At 40.6% G+C, this 19,229-nt stretch overlaps 1 protein-coding gene across 3 annotated transcripts in view; it reads left to right on the top strand.

Annotated features, from left to right (window-relative positions):
• The window catches only part of ZBTB44 (zinc finger and BTB domain containing 44), a 38,848-nt gene extending 24,065 nt beyond the window's left edge, over positions 1-14,783 (top strand). For 2 of the 3 annotated variants that reach the window (XM_061592697.1, XM_061592695.1), the window contains 4 exons: positions 2,540-2,624; positions 4,266-4,429; positions 6,733-7,033; positions 9,328-14,783. In XM_061592697.1, the coding sequence (XP_061448681.1) occupies positions 2,540-2,624; positions 4,266-4,429; positions 6,733-7,033; positions 9,328-9,610 (833 nt within the window). In that variant the 3' untranslated portion in view covers positions 9,611-14,783. The remainder of the gene's footprint in view (positions 1-2,539; positions 2,625-4,265; positions 4,430-6,732; positions 7,034-9,327) is intronic. The other variant, XM_061592696.1, reaches the window with a different exon arrangement.
• The last annotated feature ends 4,446 nt before the right edge of the window (positions 14,784-19,229 follow it).

The raw sequence follows: 19,229 nt of genomic DNA, 5'->3' as shown, positions 1-19,229 counted from the left end.
ACTGTAAGTGTTCTAAAAACTAGAGTCACAGCTGTTTGGCTTGGCTGATCGGGGCCACACCCATGCAGGACATTTTCTTCACTTTAAACAGTCATGGCTTCCCCTAAAGAATCCTGGGAAATGTAGCTTGTGAAGTGTGCTGAGAGTTGTTAGGAGAGCTTCAGTGGCCAGAGTAGTTTAACAGTCAGCCTCTCTTCTGGTGATTGTAGCTCTGTGAGGGGAATAGGGCGTATCCTAACAACTCTTAGCACCCTTCAGACAACATGTGCCTACTGTAGAATAAAAAGGTGGGGAACCCCCAAAAATAATACTGTTGACAATGTTTTCCTTTTAGAAAGGAAAGGGGCTTTCCCTCTGCCCAGTGCCCACCCACCCTATCTCCTTCCCTCCTCCTCCCTCTCCCCTCCACTTTCCTCCCTTCCCTTCTCTCCCACTCCCCACCCCTCCCCCAGGTCAGTTTCCCCTACCCTAAGCATGATTGCACAGGATTAAATCCCATTGAACTCAATAAGCATGCAAATGATCAAACCTACCCTACCCTCCTATCCCTTCCCTCCTACCCCTCCCCTTCTGCCCTCGCCCCTCCCCTTCTAAACCCCTTCCCCTCCCCTCTTTCCAATCCCCTTCTCCTTCCCCCCTTCTCAATCCCCTTCTCCTCCTCCCCTTCTCCCCCGTGGTCAGGTTCATGCATCCTAGGCATGATTGCATAGGGGTAAATCCCATTGAATTCACTAAGCATGCAAAAGATCAGACCTGGCTTTCCCTTCCCTTCTCTCCTTCCCATCCCCTCCTCCCTTTTTCCTCTCTTAAGCCTCTTCCTTCTCCCTCCTCCCTTGCCTACTCCAGCCCTCCCTCCTTTCACCTCCCCCATGGTCAGTTTCATCTTTCCTAAGTATGATTGCACATGAGTGAATCCCACTGAACTCAATAAGCATGCAAATGATCAATCCATTTTCAGCAATCTTGCACAGAATCCCATTTCTTACCTCCTGGACTAAAAAGCAGGGAAATTCACTAATAGGCAAAAAAAGAACATACCTATAGCCAACAGTTATTTCTATCAAACTTTAAAAAGCAGGGGAATTGGGCAGCTCCAGGGTAGCAGGAGACCTGACCTCCTCTCTGAGATATTGTACTGCCCTACAAATTTGTAAAAATGCAAACACAATTTGGGTTGGTCTTCCACCGTCCAATCTACTTCCTATGTAGCTTGGAAGAATTTGGTAATGTGCCTCAGCATATGGTGAGCAATGGCAATATCATTGCAATATATCATTCCAATAAGCTGATCTGCTCAACAACTAGGTGGCCACATTTTGCAGAAGTTGAGGCTTCTGGACCATCTTCGAGGGCAACGCCAAGTACAGCACATTCCAGTAGTTTATCCAGGAGGTTACCAGCACATGGGTCATTGTGGCTAGGCTATCCTTGTCCAGCCGAAGCTGATAAAAGGAGCTCCTAACAGTGACAGTGACAGCAATGGATCTAGGAGCACTCCCAGACCATGTGTCAGTTCTTTCAAGGGCAGTATGACCCCAACTAGAACAGACTTCTGTAATTCCCAGACCTGGGAAGTACCCATCCAGGGGGCCTCCATCTTGTCACGATTCAGTTTATTGGCGCTCATCCTGCCTACCAAGCATTTTATACTGTTTCATTCTTACAACCATGTCTATTTTATGCTATATATATGTTTTGTATGCTTTCCTTTTTCACCTGTAAAGGGAATGTCTTGAAAACAATCACATACAGAGTCTTACTTATGACCTGCCAACCTGACGGTGTATGAGGTTAATATTAGAATGTAGGAACCTGTGCATTGGATGATTTTGGCTTCTTTCTGGTGTTGCTCCTTTCTGCTTCAGAAAGGAGTGGAAGGCAGTGCCACAGACCTGGCAAGGTGGAGGCAGTCCAAGTGCACCAGCAGAAGCATCAGATTGGCTCTGTGCTTGTACTGACCCGACCTCACCACCACCATGCATCAGTCCCACACGGTCCCAGTAAGTGGCAGCAACCAGTGCCAGTGCAGCACCGCCCTTTCCTGCTGGCCATTCTTGAGCCCCAGCCTCAAGTAGAAATAAAAAACGAAATGCCCATGAGTGATACGTTAAAGCAACATCTGATCATTGCTGGGCAAACTGGAGCCAATATATTTTCATGAGGTGAAAATGAAATGTCTCTTGCAAAGTGTAAATAATATCTACACATAATCAAATTGATTTTTCATTTATATAAAAAAGTCTTCATTAAATCATTGTATGGCAGAGGCATTGATTCAGTTTAGAGATTAATTGTAGGTTTAATATGTGTATATTCTGATTGGTGTTAAGTTTTTCTTTTAAAAGAAGCTAAATATTTACACTTTTTAAAAAAAAGATTACTTTTTTTTAAATCTGTTTTTTAAAAATCATTGATGTTGCCCATCCCAGAGTGCTGCGTTCAAAAGTTTTGACAGTGCTGATGATATGTGAAACATCTAGGTGCATATATATTTTCATTAAATTGAAGAGTAATGTATGTTGTTTCTCTAACTGCCTAGGTTCAATAGATGAAGGGGTCACTGAGGGATTGCCAACACTCCAGAGTACCTCTGGTGGTAACGTCCATGCAGATGATGATGATAGGTATGTACTAACACAGTGTGTGAAGTGTTCTGCAGGGCCTGGTAGGCTGTGATTAGTGTGTCCGAACCTGAGACTGTGCACACGTATATAATTTCGGTGCTGAGTAGGGTACAGTTCATGTCTAAGGCATCATGTAATTTTGAAAGGCGATGCCTGGTTATGTGCTGAACTGTTTCTCTGGTCCACATCTTAAACAGAAGAAGAGAGAAATGCATACTTAATATTTTTTTCAGTTGTCATCATTGCTTGGTCCATATCTGGAGTTTTTAGACCTGCTAGTGAGCCTCCCTTAAGCTTCTCAAAAGTGACAAAAATCAAAAGAAAAACAGATAACTTACTCTGTGATTGTCACACCCACTTCCAAGTTTGAAGACAGGCATCAAAAAGAAAAGTGTACTCTCTTCCTAGGGGACTCTGGGAGTTCCCGTTCTATGATGGGAATGGGGGATCTAATAGTTCTCAGCATCATTGGCGGGTTGCAGTTCCCAGGATTCTTTGCAGGGAGGTTGACTGTTTAAAGTGGTTAAAAAAAGGTGTACAACCACATAGAGGTTTGCAGTGTGCTTTATGATTCACAAGAAAAGTGGACACATGCATGAACTAATTATAAAGAAATTGTTCATTTGTTGAACCTGTTCCTTGGTGTGTTTGGTTCTATGATACTGGCTCTTCTGCTGATACAAAGCCAGTGTGGTGGTAGCCTTAGACCTGGGAGATCGAATTTCTGCTCAATCACATAGCTTGCTGGGTAACCTTGGATCAGTCCTCAGTTCTCAGCCTTTGCCTATCACACAGCCTATCCTAGCTCCCATGTACACCATGGAGACAGGGTTAGAGAACAGTGTCATAACCAACTGCATGTGTTAAATACCATTATAATTATAAATACAGTTTTTATGCCTATCCTCACAACAAATAGTTTCAGAGAGGGAATGCTGTTTGAGACTGACAGGAAAAACTTGAGCCCGGGGAGGGAAAGAGCATGCAGTCCTAGACCTCTCAATCATTTATTGTATAATTGGCTGCTCTTTAAAAACTGTCATTAGTTTTACTTTGTAGTTTATTTTGTTTTGTCTTTATCTTATTTTGTACTATTGATTTTATGTAAGCCACCTGTGTACTTTCATACAAAGGTGGGGCATACATTCATGAATAATCATAACAGCCCAGCAAGGTAAGTCACTGTTATTTGCATTTTGGGCCATGACTTGCATAAGGCCACCTAGAGAAAATCAGATGTGAAGTGGGATTTAAACCTTGGTCTCGGTCAAAACACTAGCCACACTCTTGATTTTATTAACCCTTCCCAAATGTGACATATACAAAACAGGTACCAGTTTAATATGCATATGTTTATTAAGCTCTCTGAAATGCTTATATTAGCAATTATTCAATTGTAAATTCACTGTGACAGCGTTTTAATGCAAATTCTTCATTTTCATGCATTGACCACATAGGCAAAACTGTCTTTTAGGGGGTTGAGGGATTTAATACAGCTTCGCAAAAAGAATTTCAATTTTGCTTCTAATTTTATTGTTGTTGAGGTATATGATTTTTTTTATATGAATTCATATTTGTATTTTGATACTGCACATTTTTTCCCTGACCTTCCTCTAAAAGAGTGATTCTTTGCCTCTTCAGATTGGAGAATGTCCAGTATCCTTACCAACTCTATATTGCTCCTTCAACCAGTAGCACAGAGAGACCCAGCCCAAATGGCCCTGATAGACCTTTTCAGTGTCCAACCTGTGGTGTTCGATTTACCCGTATTCAGAACTTAAAACAGCACATGCTGATCCACTCAGGTAAGGACCCTCCTTATTGTGCTCCTGAAATGCATAGTTTGGACATAAATCCCATGTAGCTCAAATAACTTGTGACTTCTGTTTGAAAGCCTATATTATAGCACTTGCACCTTCTCATCTGAATATGTGGTGGAAATGTAGAAACCCTCTGAAATCTAAACATTAATTAACTTTTGGTTTCTGGAAACCTGAGGGATTGAGAATGTATAACGAGAACTTGTCTGCACATCACCCAAAGAACAGCGGGTGGGCCATTTTGTTTTTTAAAATTTATTTAAAATATTTCTATCCCACCATCTACCCTATAATAGGGCACTTAGGGTGGCTTACAATAAAATTGAGCATGTACATAATAAAATTGTACATGTATTTTTTAAATTTTATTTTATTTAGCATACGTTTAGCCCAGCCTTGATTGTATGATCCCAGGGCAGAATATAAACAACTAAAACAGTAAAAACATTTCCAATGCAATCAACAGAGCAGGTAAATACAATACATTATTAAAGTACTAGAAAGGTTGTCACACAGAGGAGTACCAGGATCTCTTCTCAATCATCCCAGAGTGCAGGACACAAAATAATGGGCTCAAGTTACAGGAAACCATATTTCGGCTGAATATCAGGAAAAACTTCCTAACTGTTAAGAGTGTTATGACAATGGAACCAATTACCTAGGGGAGGTGGTAGGCTCTCAAACACTGGAAGCATTCAAAAGGCAGCTGGACAGCCACCTGTTGGGTATGCTTTAAGTTAGATTCTTGCATTGAGCGGGGGGTTGGACTTGATAGCCTTATAGACCCCATCCAACTCTATTATTTTATGAGTCTATGAAAATTACAATTGGTGGGGAGGGGGGCACGCAAATAGAGCCGCACACAGATCCTTAATTATGGATAGAGCCACACACACATAGAACTACGCACAGTTCCTCAGTTGCTGCAGCACACTAAATAATATGACCAACAGAATCCTCAACAAAAAGGTATGTCTTTATCTGGTACTGCAACAACAAAAGCATTGGCACCAGTTTAATTTCTTGCAGGAGATTTTGGAGTTGGCACAGTCCACTACTACACATGTTTGTTACAAGAGTATGCCAACTGCAGTTTAGCCTTTATGCTGTAACCCATCTGTGCATAATACAGAAGGGATGCCTTGCTGCAGGAGGATAGCCATTCTACTATTTTACCCCTTAAGAGAAATAAAGATTGGGAAATGTACACTAGAAAAAGGAGTCCGACAACAAACCCTCTAAAAACAACAGAAAAGGTTCAAGCCTTGTTTGAGAGTGAAGGGCAAGAACCCAAAGCTGAAATACTAAGCACACTTGCTTGGAAGTAAGTCCCAGTTAAATGATCTCATGAGTAAACATGGTTGGCATCAGGCTGTAAGTTGTTGATATTAGTATTCAAAAATCTTAGGTTAATTATCAGACAGCTTTTTCATTCTTTTCTTCATCTACCATAAATGGCAATGTAATTGACAAAGCGTCCTTGAACGATGTCTGAAAGCGGCTACTGCAGCTTAAAGATGCCTGTCAGTTTCTGTCAAGGCATGGCTGTATGACTAACAGTAACCAGCTTAATGTTCTCCCACAATGGAGCTATATCTCTGGGGCGTGCAAAGCCTTCCCAAGAAAAAGCAAATTTTAAAATGACACAAAACAATGCAAGCATAGGTAATTGGAGTTGTAAAATAGTCCTCAATATAACTAAACAGCACAATCCTATACATGTGTTCTCAGAAGTTCATTCTACTGAGTTCAATGGGACTTGCTTCCAGGTAGGTGTGTATAGGACTGTAGCCTTGGAGTGCATTAATTTCAGTCAACTTACATAATCAAGAGCAGAGAGCAAAGACTACGTTGTCTAACATTTGGCAATCATGAGAATAAGATTGCAAAGGGGTGCTGAAAACATTCTTTCAAATGTTTTTTTTTTATAAAAATTACCAATGCAATGCATGTGACCTGGGCATTACTCCAACACTGTACACCAGAGTTAAGTTGCATATCCTGTGCCTGATTAATTTCTGATTCAAAGATTCATATTCCCAGCTTTTTGAAAATCACTTCGGCTACTGTAAATCAAGCTTCAGATAACAGGCTCTGGGTTAATAATGGACAGAGCTTCTGCCCTTATGCCCATTAATTGCTGTAAACCGCCCAGAGAGCTTCGGCTATGGGGCGGTATATAAATGTAATTAATTAATTAATTGACATAGTCTGTAAAGAATGGAATTTTGCCCACAGTTGGCATCAGATGTGGAGAGTCAAGATCTTTCATCCCTGTCTTCCCACAGGCATTAAACCATTTCAGTGTGACCGTTGTGGGAAAAAGTTCACCCGGGCTTATTCGCTAAAGATGCATCGCCTGAAGCACGAAGGTAAACGCTGTTTCCGGTGCCAGATATGTAGTGCCACTTTCACTTCCTTCGGGGAATATAAACACCACATGCGGGTTTCCCGGCACATTATCCGCAAGCCTCGGATTTATGAGTGCAAAACATGTGGCGCCATGTTCACCAACTCTGGAAATTTAATCGTTCATCTGAGGAGTCTGAACCATGAAGCGTCAGAGCTAGCAAACTACTTCCAGAGCAGGTGAGGTGCACTGCAAAAACCCTATCAGGGAAACATGTTTTTTTTTTCCTAAACCATCTCTTCCTGCTTTCAGGGCAGCCTATAGTATCTTTTCCCATCAGGTTGCCAGTTTATTGTAGTCCAGTGGGCTACTGCATCCCTACCATCAGTAATCTCTATTCTGCTTTTGGGGTGTGTAAAAACTGTACATATTTTGTATTGCATTCAAGCTGCTTCACATTAATAGCCCACTCTGCTGTACAGGAGTATCTGTGATGAAGATAGCAGTGCGGAGTATAACATTCCCTTCCTGCCTTTGTTTTCCTAACTACTTTTAACAGCTGCATCCAAAAGTAACAAACCACCAATTATGTGGCTGATCTGGTTTGAAGGGTCTAGTTATGTTTAAATACTACTTTATGAGGAGGTATTAAATGCAGCTGACATGAAATAAATAGTCCTACCCGTTTTAGAAAGGACGGGCACCAACCAAAGTTGATTCCACCAGAAGTTCAGCCCTTTAAAAACAAATGCTTAACTTCCATTGAAGTTAATGGGACTGAAGCGGCTTTATTTTGAGTGGATTGTACTCAGTAGGACACCCTGAAAAGTTTACACACAGAAAAGTTTACTATGACCTACTTTTATTACCTACTTCTAATATCAGTTTTATCTAATATGAAATTGGCCACAAAACATAAATTTAATGAATTATGGGGTAGTTTTTCTCGTTTTGTTTTGCATCATTGTTTATGTTTTGGTTTCTGATTCTGTCATAGATGCAAAATGATAGTATGTATTTTTGTTTAAAGTTTGGTTCCCCAAAGTTTTTATTATTATTATTATTATTAACTTTCTTGGGTAAACAGATATATTTCGGTAAGTTTTCCACTCGCCAAGTTAACCAAAATGTTTGAATTGTTCAAACACCTATAAAATAAAACTGGCTTATTCTTATGTTTTGTAATCCTAGTCCATAACATAACATAAGAACATAAGAAGAGCCTGCTGGATCAGGCCAGTGGCCCATCTAGTCCAGCATCCTGTTCTCACAGTGGCCAACCAGGTGCCTGGGGGAAGCCCGCAAGCAGGACCCGAGTGCAAGAACACTCTCCCCTCCTGAGGCTTCCGGCAACTGGTTTTCAGAAGCATGCTGCCTCTGACTAGGGTGGCAGAGCACAGCAAGACAAGGCCATCCAGTGTCAAGGAGACTGAAACTCTCCTTGAGCCATTGTATAATATCTAGGGTTCTGTTTTGTTTTTAATCCATTGAGAAACTCTGCACTTACACCTTTTATTGCAAGCCCCTTAATCAGGTTGGCAACTGAGGGTCCATGGTTTCATACCCACCATGGCTTTTTCCCTGGGAGAATTCTCCACCTCCTTCCTCACACTGCGGCTTCATCCAAAGCAGGCGAGCTAGTGGGGTGCCCTCCATATGCTATGGTTTACAACTCCAAAAATCCCTGGCCATTGGCCCCAGAGCAACTAGCTCAGGGTAGAGCTGCCCAAGCTAGGGACAAGGTGTTGTTGTTGTTATGTGCCTTCAAGTCGATTTTGACTTATGGCGATCCTATGAATCAGCAACCTCCAATATCAACAAACAGGGTGATGTTTGGTTCTAAGGGACAAGGTATTGATGGTCTAAATACAATTTATAGGCCTGATGTTTGTTTTGTTTTTGTTTTCTGTATCCTTTTATTTATTATGTCTGCTTCTTTATTGGTTCCTGCTTCTTTAAAGCAGAAAAACACTAAATCTTTTCCCATCTGCTTTTGGCATGGGCAACTTTGTGGTTAATGATTTACTATTCATTTTTCATATGTCTTGAGGGATGTCCAAATCTGAATCCGCACCCAGATATGAAATTACTAAAGGGGAAAAACACAAAATAGATCTTTTGCTATACTGTTGCATGAAATCTTGCAATTTGGGGCCTGTTTACAAGTTTCAGTTTACATGTGGAAACCTCATGGGATTGCTGCATGTTGCAATTCTCCATGCTAGCACAAACATTTGAAAAGAAAGCTTGTGGTGGCATCAAGACAATAACAATGCCAGAATCACAGTATGGGCTGCTCTAAAGGAGTGACCTAACGTAATAACACAGATGTCACACAAGGCAATTTGAAAGATCCTAGGCATGGCAGCCATAACATGGACACAGGTCCTTAACGTTAGTTTGTCCTGAGGCAGTCCTAGCACTGTGCTGTGAAGTTAGCTTGTTTTCTTATTCAATGCTGTAGTTAGCACAAGCATATACAGTGTTTCACTAACAAGTAACTGTCTGTCTTGACCTTTGACCTCCCTTTTAGTGATTTCCTAGTACCGGACTACTTAAACCAAGAACAAGAAGAGACCCTTGGCCAGTATGAGCTAGGAGAGCATGGATTTGAAAGCAGCTCCTCTGTCCAAATGCCTGTTATTTCGCAGGTTTCATCAACTCAGAATTGTGAAAGCACTTTCTCCTTGGGGCCTCTGGGTGGGTTGGCAGAAAAGGAGGAAGACATGCCAGAGCAGCCAAAGACTATTGCAAGTGCCGAGGCAAGCCGAGATGACCCCCCGAAACCGGGGCTCTCGTCTATTACTATTGAATAAGTCAAGCGTTTGGTTTCATTTTTGTCTTTTTGGAAAGTGCCTGTGTTTGGTCTTGTACATTTTAATTTAATTTTCAGAAGGGGGGGTAAAATGTATCCCTTTTTATTTTGTAAGCTATGCTGTTAAAACCATAAACTGCAACAGATATCACACTATTCTTCACAACCAAACAGGCTCTTCTGTGGAAAAGTTTTAAGACTGAAATGCACAGTAAGGTTCTGTCAGAACATCATCTGCACTTCTAAAGGAAAGCTAAGCACACACAAACTACATTTATGGTTTCTTATTCTGAAATTAGACCTAATTATTAATGGATTACTTTGCCTACCCTGTTTTTGCTGGATTTCTGATAAAGGAAGAGAAATTAGTGGCTCTTGAAATGATGTGGTTTGAGTACACAAAAAAAGAAAGTACGAAAGAGTAAAATCAGCTGTGTTGATATAAATTTGAGTATTGTCTAGAAGGAATCAGTTCAGTCTCCCTTTCTTTTAGGTATGTTTACTATAACCATTTCTAAAACTTGCCAGACCTCTGTTTTTAAAGTGAATGATTGATTCACTTTGACAAAGCAAAGAGGGACATGCCCAGGTATGCTCACCTCTGGTATGCCACTCCTTTTTAGAAACTGCACATCCAAATGGCCTTATCCAGATTTGATTCTCTGAAGTGATACATAAAAACTCTCTAGTCAAGAAGGCCTAGTTATAGTTAACATCTTGGGCTAGCAGAAAAATACAAGGAGAGCGTTTACAAATGGCAAAAGAGCTTTTGTGCATTAATGTACTCTTTTGCAGTTATACATATGTGTGTGTACTTACTGCGGTTTTATTAGTCTGTTTTTAGATAATACAAGTAATTTATTTTCTTTTAGAGGCGAAGTTTCTAACCCAACAGAGGTTGTTGACAAAAGGCTTGTTAACAATGATAAAATGTTCTTTTTCAAAAACATTTTTATACCCTTGCCAAGCTGGTTTCATAAAAGCCATTACTCCAGCTACATACACAGCTCCAGCAAGCAATAATCTGGAAGACTTACCGTTTCATTTTTCCCTCTTAAGTTTATAAAAGTTATAAACACATCATAGGGCATTTTCAGGCCAGCAGTTTTTGGATTTTTTTGCCAATATCTTCTGTTATTGGTAAGCTTAGAAATTTAAATTAAACTACATTTGTTCTCTTTTTTTTTCCTTGTTCATTTGATTTTGAGCATCCTGAAACATCTGGGCTTAATAATTCACCAAATGCTTTTTAAACAGATATTTTATCTGTGAAAGCACCAGTTCACATTATCATCAAACTGAGAATAAAATTAAAAAGGGGTGATAGGGGGGAAAAACAGTTGAGTAACTGCAGAGGGTAATTAACAAGGCTGATATTTTATGCAGCAGTAGTTGAAGTATATGGAAAACTGGAAATCATAGTTTCAAAGAAATGTGATTTCTCCTTATAGAAAAACTAAGGAGACCTCTCTTTGTATGAGTGCTCTGTTAAATAGGTTGAGGTTTTTCTTCCCATGAATTTTAAATAAAATGGATGAAATTTAAATCACGCTTCCAGATTAGTAGGCAGTATTTTCAGTAGGAAATGTGCCCTCTGAAGCTCTAACTGAGTTCCTATATGAATTATGATGGTTCTATCATAAAACAAAAACCAGCAAAACATGATTGTTTGTACAGTAATTTTAATAATTCGAATAATTCTTGTAGAAGAATTGGACTGTCCATTTATAAATGCAGGATGAAACTGGCTCAAAGTAGCAAATTTATCACAAAATCATATTAAGACCATGAGTCTAAATGGTGCAGAAAGCTCATATGCATTCATACACAGCAAATCATCCAGCAGGTGCAGTGTGCAGTTATGAGTTATCTACAGAGGATTTTTTTTCTGCCTGTACATTGCATCTTATCTATATAAGGTCCATTATGAGGCATTATTTCAGAGTGTAAATTGTACATTTGATACATGCAAATGTAGAGCAGGTGATCTACATTAAAAGATTTTTAGGAGATATGAAACTTCAGATCAGAAGTAAATTGCTTTCTGAAAAAGTAATACTAAGGAAAACACTAAAAGAAGAAATTTATAAAAGCTGTGTTCAAGCTCCAGTTATGAAAAGTAAAATTGAACATAGTTACTGTTTACATGAATTATGGGGTCCTGTGTTGTCTCATGGTACAGAAAGCCCATACCTTGTTGTATTTATTCAGTATTTTTAAATCTCAGCGCAACAAAGGATCAGTTCACAGCTCTATGTTCCACAGAAATAACCTTTTTGTATACATAAGTGTTTCCTGTTGAAGAAATAGCCCCTCTCCATAGACCTACTTATCAGGGACAAAAGTCTCTCTCTTCTTGTTTTTATACATTGGCATTCTGGAAATAATAACTTCTTGAGTAAAACTTCAGTTAGAAGCATTTAAAATGTCCTTGTGTGGGTGAATTCATGGTCTAAAAGCAGATAAATGTCTTAGCACCTTGAGCAATTCATATGTTTTAACTTGAAAACATAACCCCACTTGTTTTAAATTTAACTTAACTTCCAAGAAAGTGTGCCTAGTATGAATAAGCTATTGTTTTAAGTCAGGGATGGCAAACTGTCAGCCCCATGGAATCTCTTTGGCCTCCAAGATAATTTTGTCAGGCCCCTGAAAGATCTGAATTCTGGCCAGTGCTATGGAGAAATAATTTACTACTACTCCTGTAGCATCTATCTCTTATCCAAGCCAGAGTGCCTGGCTTTCACTCATCCATCCCAACCTGGACTCTTAAAGGAGAATTGCCACAGCTTGCTGCCACAGTCTTCTCTTTCAGGGAGCATCAGTAAACTAACCTAAAAGTAGCTAGCTGGATGTACAGTTCTAGTAGCTAGCTGGATGTACAGCTTAAAAAGGTTGATCATCCCTGTTTTAAATTCAATTGAACATAAGTTCTGTTCCATCTTTTCAAAGGTATCATCACAAGAATTTCATTTGGGGCTAAATTGTTTTTCCAACCCAAGATAGCAAAATTGAGTTTAACTTTGGTAACACAGGAGAAACCTTTTGTAGTGTTGGGATTATCATTGCAATTCAAGTTATTCGTATGGTCGCTCCAGGAATCTGGATGTGCTGTACAGCCTTTCTTTCCATGATTTGTGTGTGAGAGATTTATATTCATATGAAAAGCATCTGTTGGAAAGGGCACAAATAGGTGTTAGGATCTACACCTGATATTTCTTCACTTCTCCTATAGAAGGAGCAGAGCTTGCACACTGAGTGAGGATTTAAAAAGGTGGAGGGGCTGATTTTAATGTGCCAACAGATGACACCCACAAATGGGTATGGAGAGTGTGTGTACATGAGGATGAGTTCATGTTCCCTCAAAGTGCAACATAGAATGTCAGTTTCATTTAGCAAACATCCTTGTACTGTATCACCAGCGTAGGGCTCACTGTACCTTGGATACATCTTTTAAAAGTCAATCTCTTTTCTCTGACCAATGTTATGCTCCCAGTTCCAATTCAGAACACGATATCTTGTGTCTTTGAGAATAGCTCTAGTCTGGGCACTTATCCTTAGTGTGCAAAGTGTAAATGTGAATTTTTGTTGTTTTTGAGCAACCAGTGCCAGTGTAGCAATATATATATATATATATTATATTTTATAAAACTATAATCCCTAGGCCCCAGGTCCCAAAAGAGATTAAAATTGTATTTTTTTAACAATGCATTTGCAAATTTTAAATAGTGGCTTTGGTCAGGTTTTTGGGGGTGGGGTGGGGGGACTGTTGCTACTTTTTCTTCACTAGCCTCAAGGTGGAAGATAGTAGAGGGTTAGATCCTGATCCCCTACCTTTTTCTTAAGAGTCTGCAGAACATGGTGTACCAGGAATGCTTTGAATGTGGATCAATATAAAGGAGGCAATTTTTACTCTTGGTTGCCTTTCTGCAGAAACTATAAGGCTTGATTTTCTTATCCCAATCAATAATGAACCAACAAAAACAATGTCACAGTCCTTGACCTAAGACTCTGTAGGAATAGTGGTTCCTGCCTAGATTCAGGGTTATACTCTGCCCTGCTACAAGGCTTTGGGGGTCACACTTGGCTGGGAAGTGGGGTAATATAAGAAATCAAATACTAGAGCTCATCATAGAATAAAGCTGGTATTTAAAAAAAAGATACAAATATTTTTAAATGCAGAATAACTGGTTTTAAAGCTCTCTGGTGTGTGTTGTTTTTATTTTAATTTCTCTGTGTGATATCAGAGTACTTCAGCAGTTCTCATACATCTCACCCAGAGGCCTGGTTGCATTAATGGTGCTTTCATGCAACGTTTTTGTGACCTGTTTTCTGGGTGAGGGTTAACAGAGACTTCAAAAGGGTAATGCTATTTGTTTTGGTTTGATTTAGGGTGCCACATGCTGTCAATTTTATTCTGACTACAGCCCGCACCAATGGAAGCTTGAGAGAGCTTCCTGGCCCATGCTTGCAGTGCTGTTTCTGGGCCTTTGTGAACTCCTTAAAGGGGAAGGGAGTAAAGCTGGAGTCAGAAATGTGAATTGAACTCTGAAGGGGCCCCTCCCCCTTTGAACTGTGCCAGTCTTCAGTCACCAGCCGCTATTTCATAGAGCTTTTCTTGTCTGTGCCGACCACAGCTAGGCTACTTGGCATGTTTATTGACTTAATGGAAAAATGTTTTCTGGGTTTGGTTTTATTTTTAATGTTGAAATACACTTTGCATTTTATATACTATATCTGGCTATTAGTATTTTTCAGGAACCCATAGTTCTTGGTGGCTATATATATATTTTTGTGACTTTTTGTAAACTAAAGTGCCGTTTCACTGTTACAATCATTTTTAGAGTTCTTGTAATCAATGTGAATATCATGGTTTTTTCAAAATCTGTTCTGAGCCTGTAGTGTTCGCTTTTGTGATTCTCCGTGTAATGTATATATTCTGTATAGTTACCTTGTACTGAAATATTAGCTTGTTTGATATAAGAAGAATATGTATTGGGTACCTTTTTTGCTAGCCTGGTTGTTTAATCTTTGAAAAAAACTTCAAAAACAAAAAAAATCTCCAGACTGGTCCCATTATAAGTCAAAATTGAGAGGGAAGAAAAACTAGTTTTGAGTGTCTTTGGATAGAAACATAAGATTTTTCATTAAAATATTAATGTTTTATGGAGTAAGCACCTACGTTCGTGTCATTATTTCTCCATATCTATGTGCATGTGATTTTCAGTACAGTCTTCAGGCGAGGCCCAAAGGGTACATTGGCCTTACCATTTATAAGGGGAAATGTTTCCCATGCTCATGAGGAACTTTCTGCACACATGGATTAAGGCCAACTTGGAATCCCATAGACTAAGTGCTGAAATAGAGAGACTGTCTGGAATGTAAACTACCATCTTAGCTGTGCAAGCTTTCAGGGTGAACAGGAGGTGAAATCATATAGCTAAGGCCTATTTTAAGAACCAAAGTTAGAAATTCTCTACTAGGTTTCATATATCCTATACTATTTATGACAGGGTTTAGAAGTTGTAGCCAGTAGAATACAATTAACTAGTTGGTACAAATATCGCTCTTTGCAAGGTTTCTGTACTTTTGTCTGGAAGCTTTAGTTCTCTTGCACTAGGGGTACAACCTCCACAACTCGGATGTGACTGATATTTAAAAGATCAGGCCTAGTGACTGCCTTCTAGTTTGCTGAAAAAGGCAGAGAAAAAACATTCTTGACATGGGGCACCCTCCACTGTGGGTTCCATTACAACTAGAAGTGAAAACTGCCAATCCTGCCATATGTGCGAGGAAGTGCTGTCCACTAGATACAGCAAGGTGTAGGATGCTTGTGTTTCACTTAGTGCCACTTGGCTTACCATTTTCTCAAATTATGGTTCACTACCAGGAGAGTGAGGGGCTTCTTCCCATTCTTTTTCCATTCTTACTCCAGATTGATCCCACTGGAGGCAGTTGCTAGAGAGTTTACCAAAAGTGTGTTGGACTTTTTTTTTTTTTTTTTTTGAAGGAGATTCTGTTATGCATTTGGCAAGACTCAAAATGAAATTTACTCAACATGTTAGAAATTTTGTCTTGGCTATGTGAACTGAGTGTGGTTAGAGTTCTTTGTAAAATCTCACCACGTGGATTGTCCCATTAGGCTATATGGAATTCCCCCCCCCGATCTCCATTCCGTTCTGGGCACCTTCCAGCGGTCACGTGTGCAAGCAGTGGGTGGGGCCAGAGGAAAAGTGGGAGGAGCAAAGATGCACCTTCGTAAGGTAGGCTAGTTTTGACACTGCAAGAGGCATTATCAGAGTTCAAGGACACATCCCACCCAGGCAAAAACACTCAAGGCTACAAATAAGGACCAGTGAGGGACGTGGCTGGGGAAAGTGGCAAAGACCAGATAAACAGACCTGGAGGGCTGCATTTCACCCCCAGGGCTGTTCCACTATGATCAACACATCTTGCAAGCCTAAGTTTGCCAGTGGGATGCGGGGAGTGAATGCATAGGGCTAGAGACTAAAATCACTTTAGCCAAGACACTTTCAAACAACTGCTCGGGTTCTGTTCAGGGTTGTTTGAGTTAGGAGTCAAACTACTTTTAACGGGAAAATGGATCTACCCTAAAGCAGCCCAAATTTGTTTAATCCTCTGCATATAACAGACCTACATGTTGCTACTTCCGACATGGAGATAAGTCTGCTTGTGATAAATAGTATGGTATTCTATAAAAAGGGGGTGTCACAGGATATGGATTGAAAAACCAATAGCCACAGCAAAAAAAAGGAGGTGAGGAAGCACACACCATAAAATGTCAACCATCTTGATGTTCTGCTTACCCTAACCTTTCACTTTTGAAGGATTCATTCAAAGTATGCTTGTAAAAGTGTAAACAAGCCCATGTATTACATAAAATCCAAGTGTGGGGGAGCCACCATTGCATAATGGACAACAGAGTATTTTTTAAAGTACATCTTCCAAGCATAGGCCCCTTCTCCTTCCCCAATTAAGGGAATTTTTCCTTTACATAAGGTTGGCAAGCTACAGATTCATTTCAGGGCTGACAGGATGGAAATTATAAACAACTGTTACGTAACCACCAGTGGATTGCTTTGAAATTCATACAGTTAAAGAGCAAACAAGGGAAAAAGCTCTAAGGATAACTGGTTAAGTCTTAAAGGATGAGTCTTTAAGGACCACATTTTCTTCTACTAGATACTATTGACACAAATCTTAACAAAATGCTAGTTCGAAGGATTGTCAAAGAAAAGGTCTTGAAGCTGGATGGGTGTGAAAAATCCCTATGGATGCTGAGAAGCACAAGCATGTGTTATGTTCTGCTTTTGAGAAGCCCAATGGTGTGATTTAATGGCATAAATATATTTCAGTTCTGATTTTTTTTTTTAATACACTATAAGAATCTTAAACATTCGGGGTGGGGACTTTGGGAGATAATACTACTGCTCCCATGAGACAGCCCTTTGTAGAACTGAACACTAGGATCATGTACACTTCAGGTGGCATCTCTCATTGTTAGAGTTAGCCCTAGGACTGAGCCATTCTCTCTACGAAATACTAGTAGATCACTCCAAAACAGCACAATGTTTCCCTCCCACCATGTGAGTGCCACATTTTGTGATGTCTTGCCACTCAACTTTCGAACTTGGAACGCTAGAGATGTTTCTCATCTTTTTGAAAGCAAGAGTACTTTCTCTTGGGGAGAAGACTCCGTACTGGCTTTGGAGGACTCTTGGGCAAGATATGCTCAAAGGGACCCACCTTTGAGTGGACCCACCACCTCCTCTCTGCCCTCTGTGTATCCGCTTGCACCCTTTGCGAGAAATCTGCAAGCCGGCCAGAGGGGAGAAGGCAAGACAATCAGAAGCTGCTGCTTCTCCTTGTCGTAGCTCACTGGATGAAAATAGTCTATGAACCTCTCACCTTCCCAATAGAACTATCCATCTGACATGAGCATCAAGCTATCTTGAAAGCAGAAAACTAGGCGGCTCACTGCTCACTGCTTCCTGATAAATTTACATCTTCACATCTTTCTATGAAGATTTCTCTACCCCTGGTAGTAGCGTAGCGGCAAATTCAGAACTGCAGGGTCCCTTCATCATTGTTACATCATGTCCCCTCACAGCCATGCTCCCTTTTCCACTTTCCCTCATCTCCCTCTCTCTCTCTGTTCTTGCGAATCCACTCTCCACTACAACAGGCGTCCCTAGGAGCCAGTCAGCATGAAAGGGGAGGCTGTGTGTTAGCTACTGGGAAGAGTCTTCTCAGTGGCTGACACACCTTTCATTCGGATTGACTCCAATCAGCATGAAAAAGCAAGGACTCTTCTCAGTGGCTAACACACTACCCTTTCATGCTGACTGGCTCATACATAGGGACCTAACTGGGACTCTGCTCCCAAAAAAGTAAGGGTTCTATAACCCACCCACCCCGTGACTCTGAATGACTACACCCCTGACACCTAGTAAAAAATTTCCTCAATCCAGGAAAACAGCTCATTGACCACCTGTCTAAATGCCTTCATACTCAGTTCTATAGCCCTACCCTCTACCAAGAGATTAGGAATCTATTCAGCCTTCCCTGAGCCTTAGCTTTCCATTTTTTATTAGCTCTTGTGAAATCATATATGCCTCCTGTTGGTCAGTCAATCAACAGCTACTGCACATGTTCTTCAAGAATGGCACATTGTGCTTAACCACCAATATCCTGGAGCATGGCTGTAGATTAAAGAAGCCAACTGCTAAAACCTGATCACTAATTTCAGGTGACACGTAGATGTTAGTAATTTAGGAGGTTTATATGCTCTTGGCAGGGCTCTTAACATAGGCCTACAGGAGGGTTTCTTCAGGTCAGGGAAAGAGAGGAGGGGGGTACAGATTGGGTTGTACTTAGCAGGGCAGGGCACAGTTGATTCACTGCCAGAACATAACATGCAAAGTACTAAGTGATGGTGGAGTCATTGAAAAACTAAGTAGAGCTGCCAACTTTTAAAGTGGACCCTGTGCACTTTAACAGGCAGTGGTTAGATCTGCATCAGTTGTAGCAGGTGATAATGCTTATATTCAGGCCATGGAAAGATTCACCTGCTCACATGAGCTCTGGGACTGTTTTCTCTAGCCAGTTGCCAACCTTAGTGTCTCTAGTTTAGGAAGTAGCTTTCCAGCAAATCACAGTGGCAACAAACTTGCTCACAGAATCAGATTTGAGAGGAGCCTAAAAGATCAAATCCAGGCTCCCAACTCCCAAACAAAGCCAGCTAGCCTGGCCCACTTTCCATACATGGGCTTTTCCCAGCAGTATGCGTTTCAGACGGTCAAATTTATTGGCAAAAAAACATTGGCCATCACTAGGGTTGCCAGGTTCCTGGCCTGAGACTGATCCTGTATCTTTAGGAGAAGAGAAAGTCACCCAAGTGTAGGTGTTCTTGCAACACTGTAATGGAAAAAACCACAAGGTGGAATTCTCCTTTCCCCCTGCACAATTTTTAAAGACACAGAAGACCTCTTGGAGGCTGGGCCTGGCAACCAAGAGGTCTTCTGTGTCTTTAAAAGTTGTGCAGGGGGAAGGGAGAATTCCACCTTGTGGTTTTTCCCATTACAGAGTTGCAAGAACAC

Source organism: Rhineura floridana, chromosome 12 (genome assembly GCF_030035675.1).
Source record: "Rhineura floridana isolate rRhiFlo1 chromosome 12, rRhiFlo1.hap2, whole genome shotgun sequence".
NCBI classification, from domain to species: Eukaryota; Metazoa; Chordata; class Lepidosauria; order Squamata; family Rhineuridae; genus Rhineura; species Rhineura floridana.
Note: the sequence above shows the minus strand (reverse complement) of the source record. Positions and strands in the feature narration are given on the sequence as shown.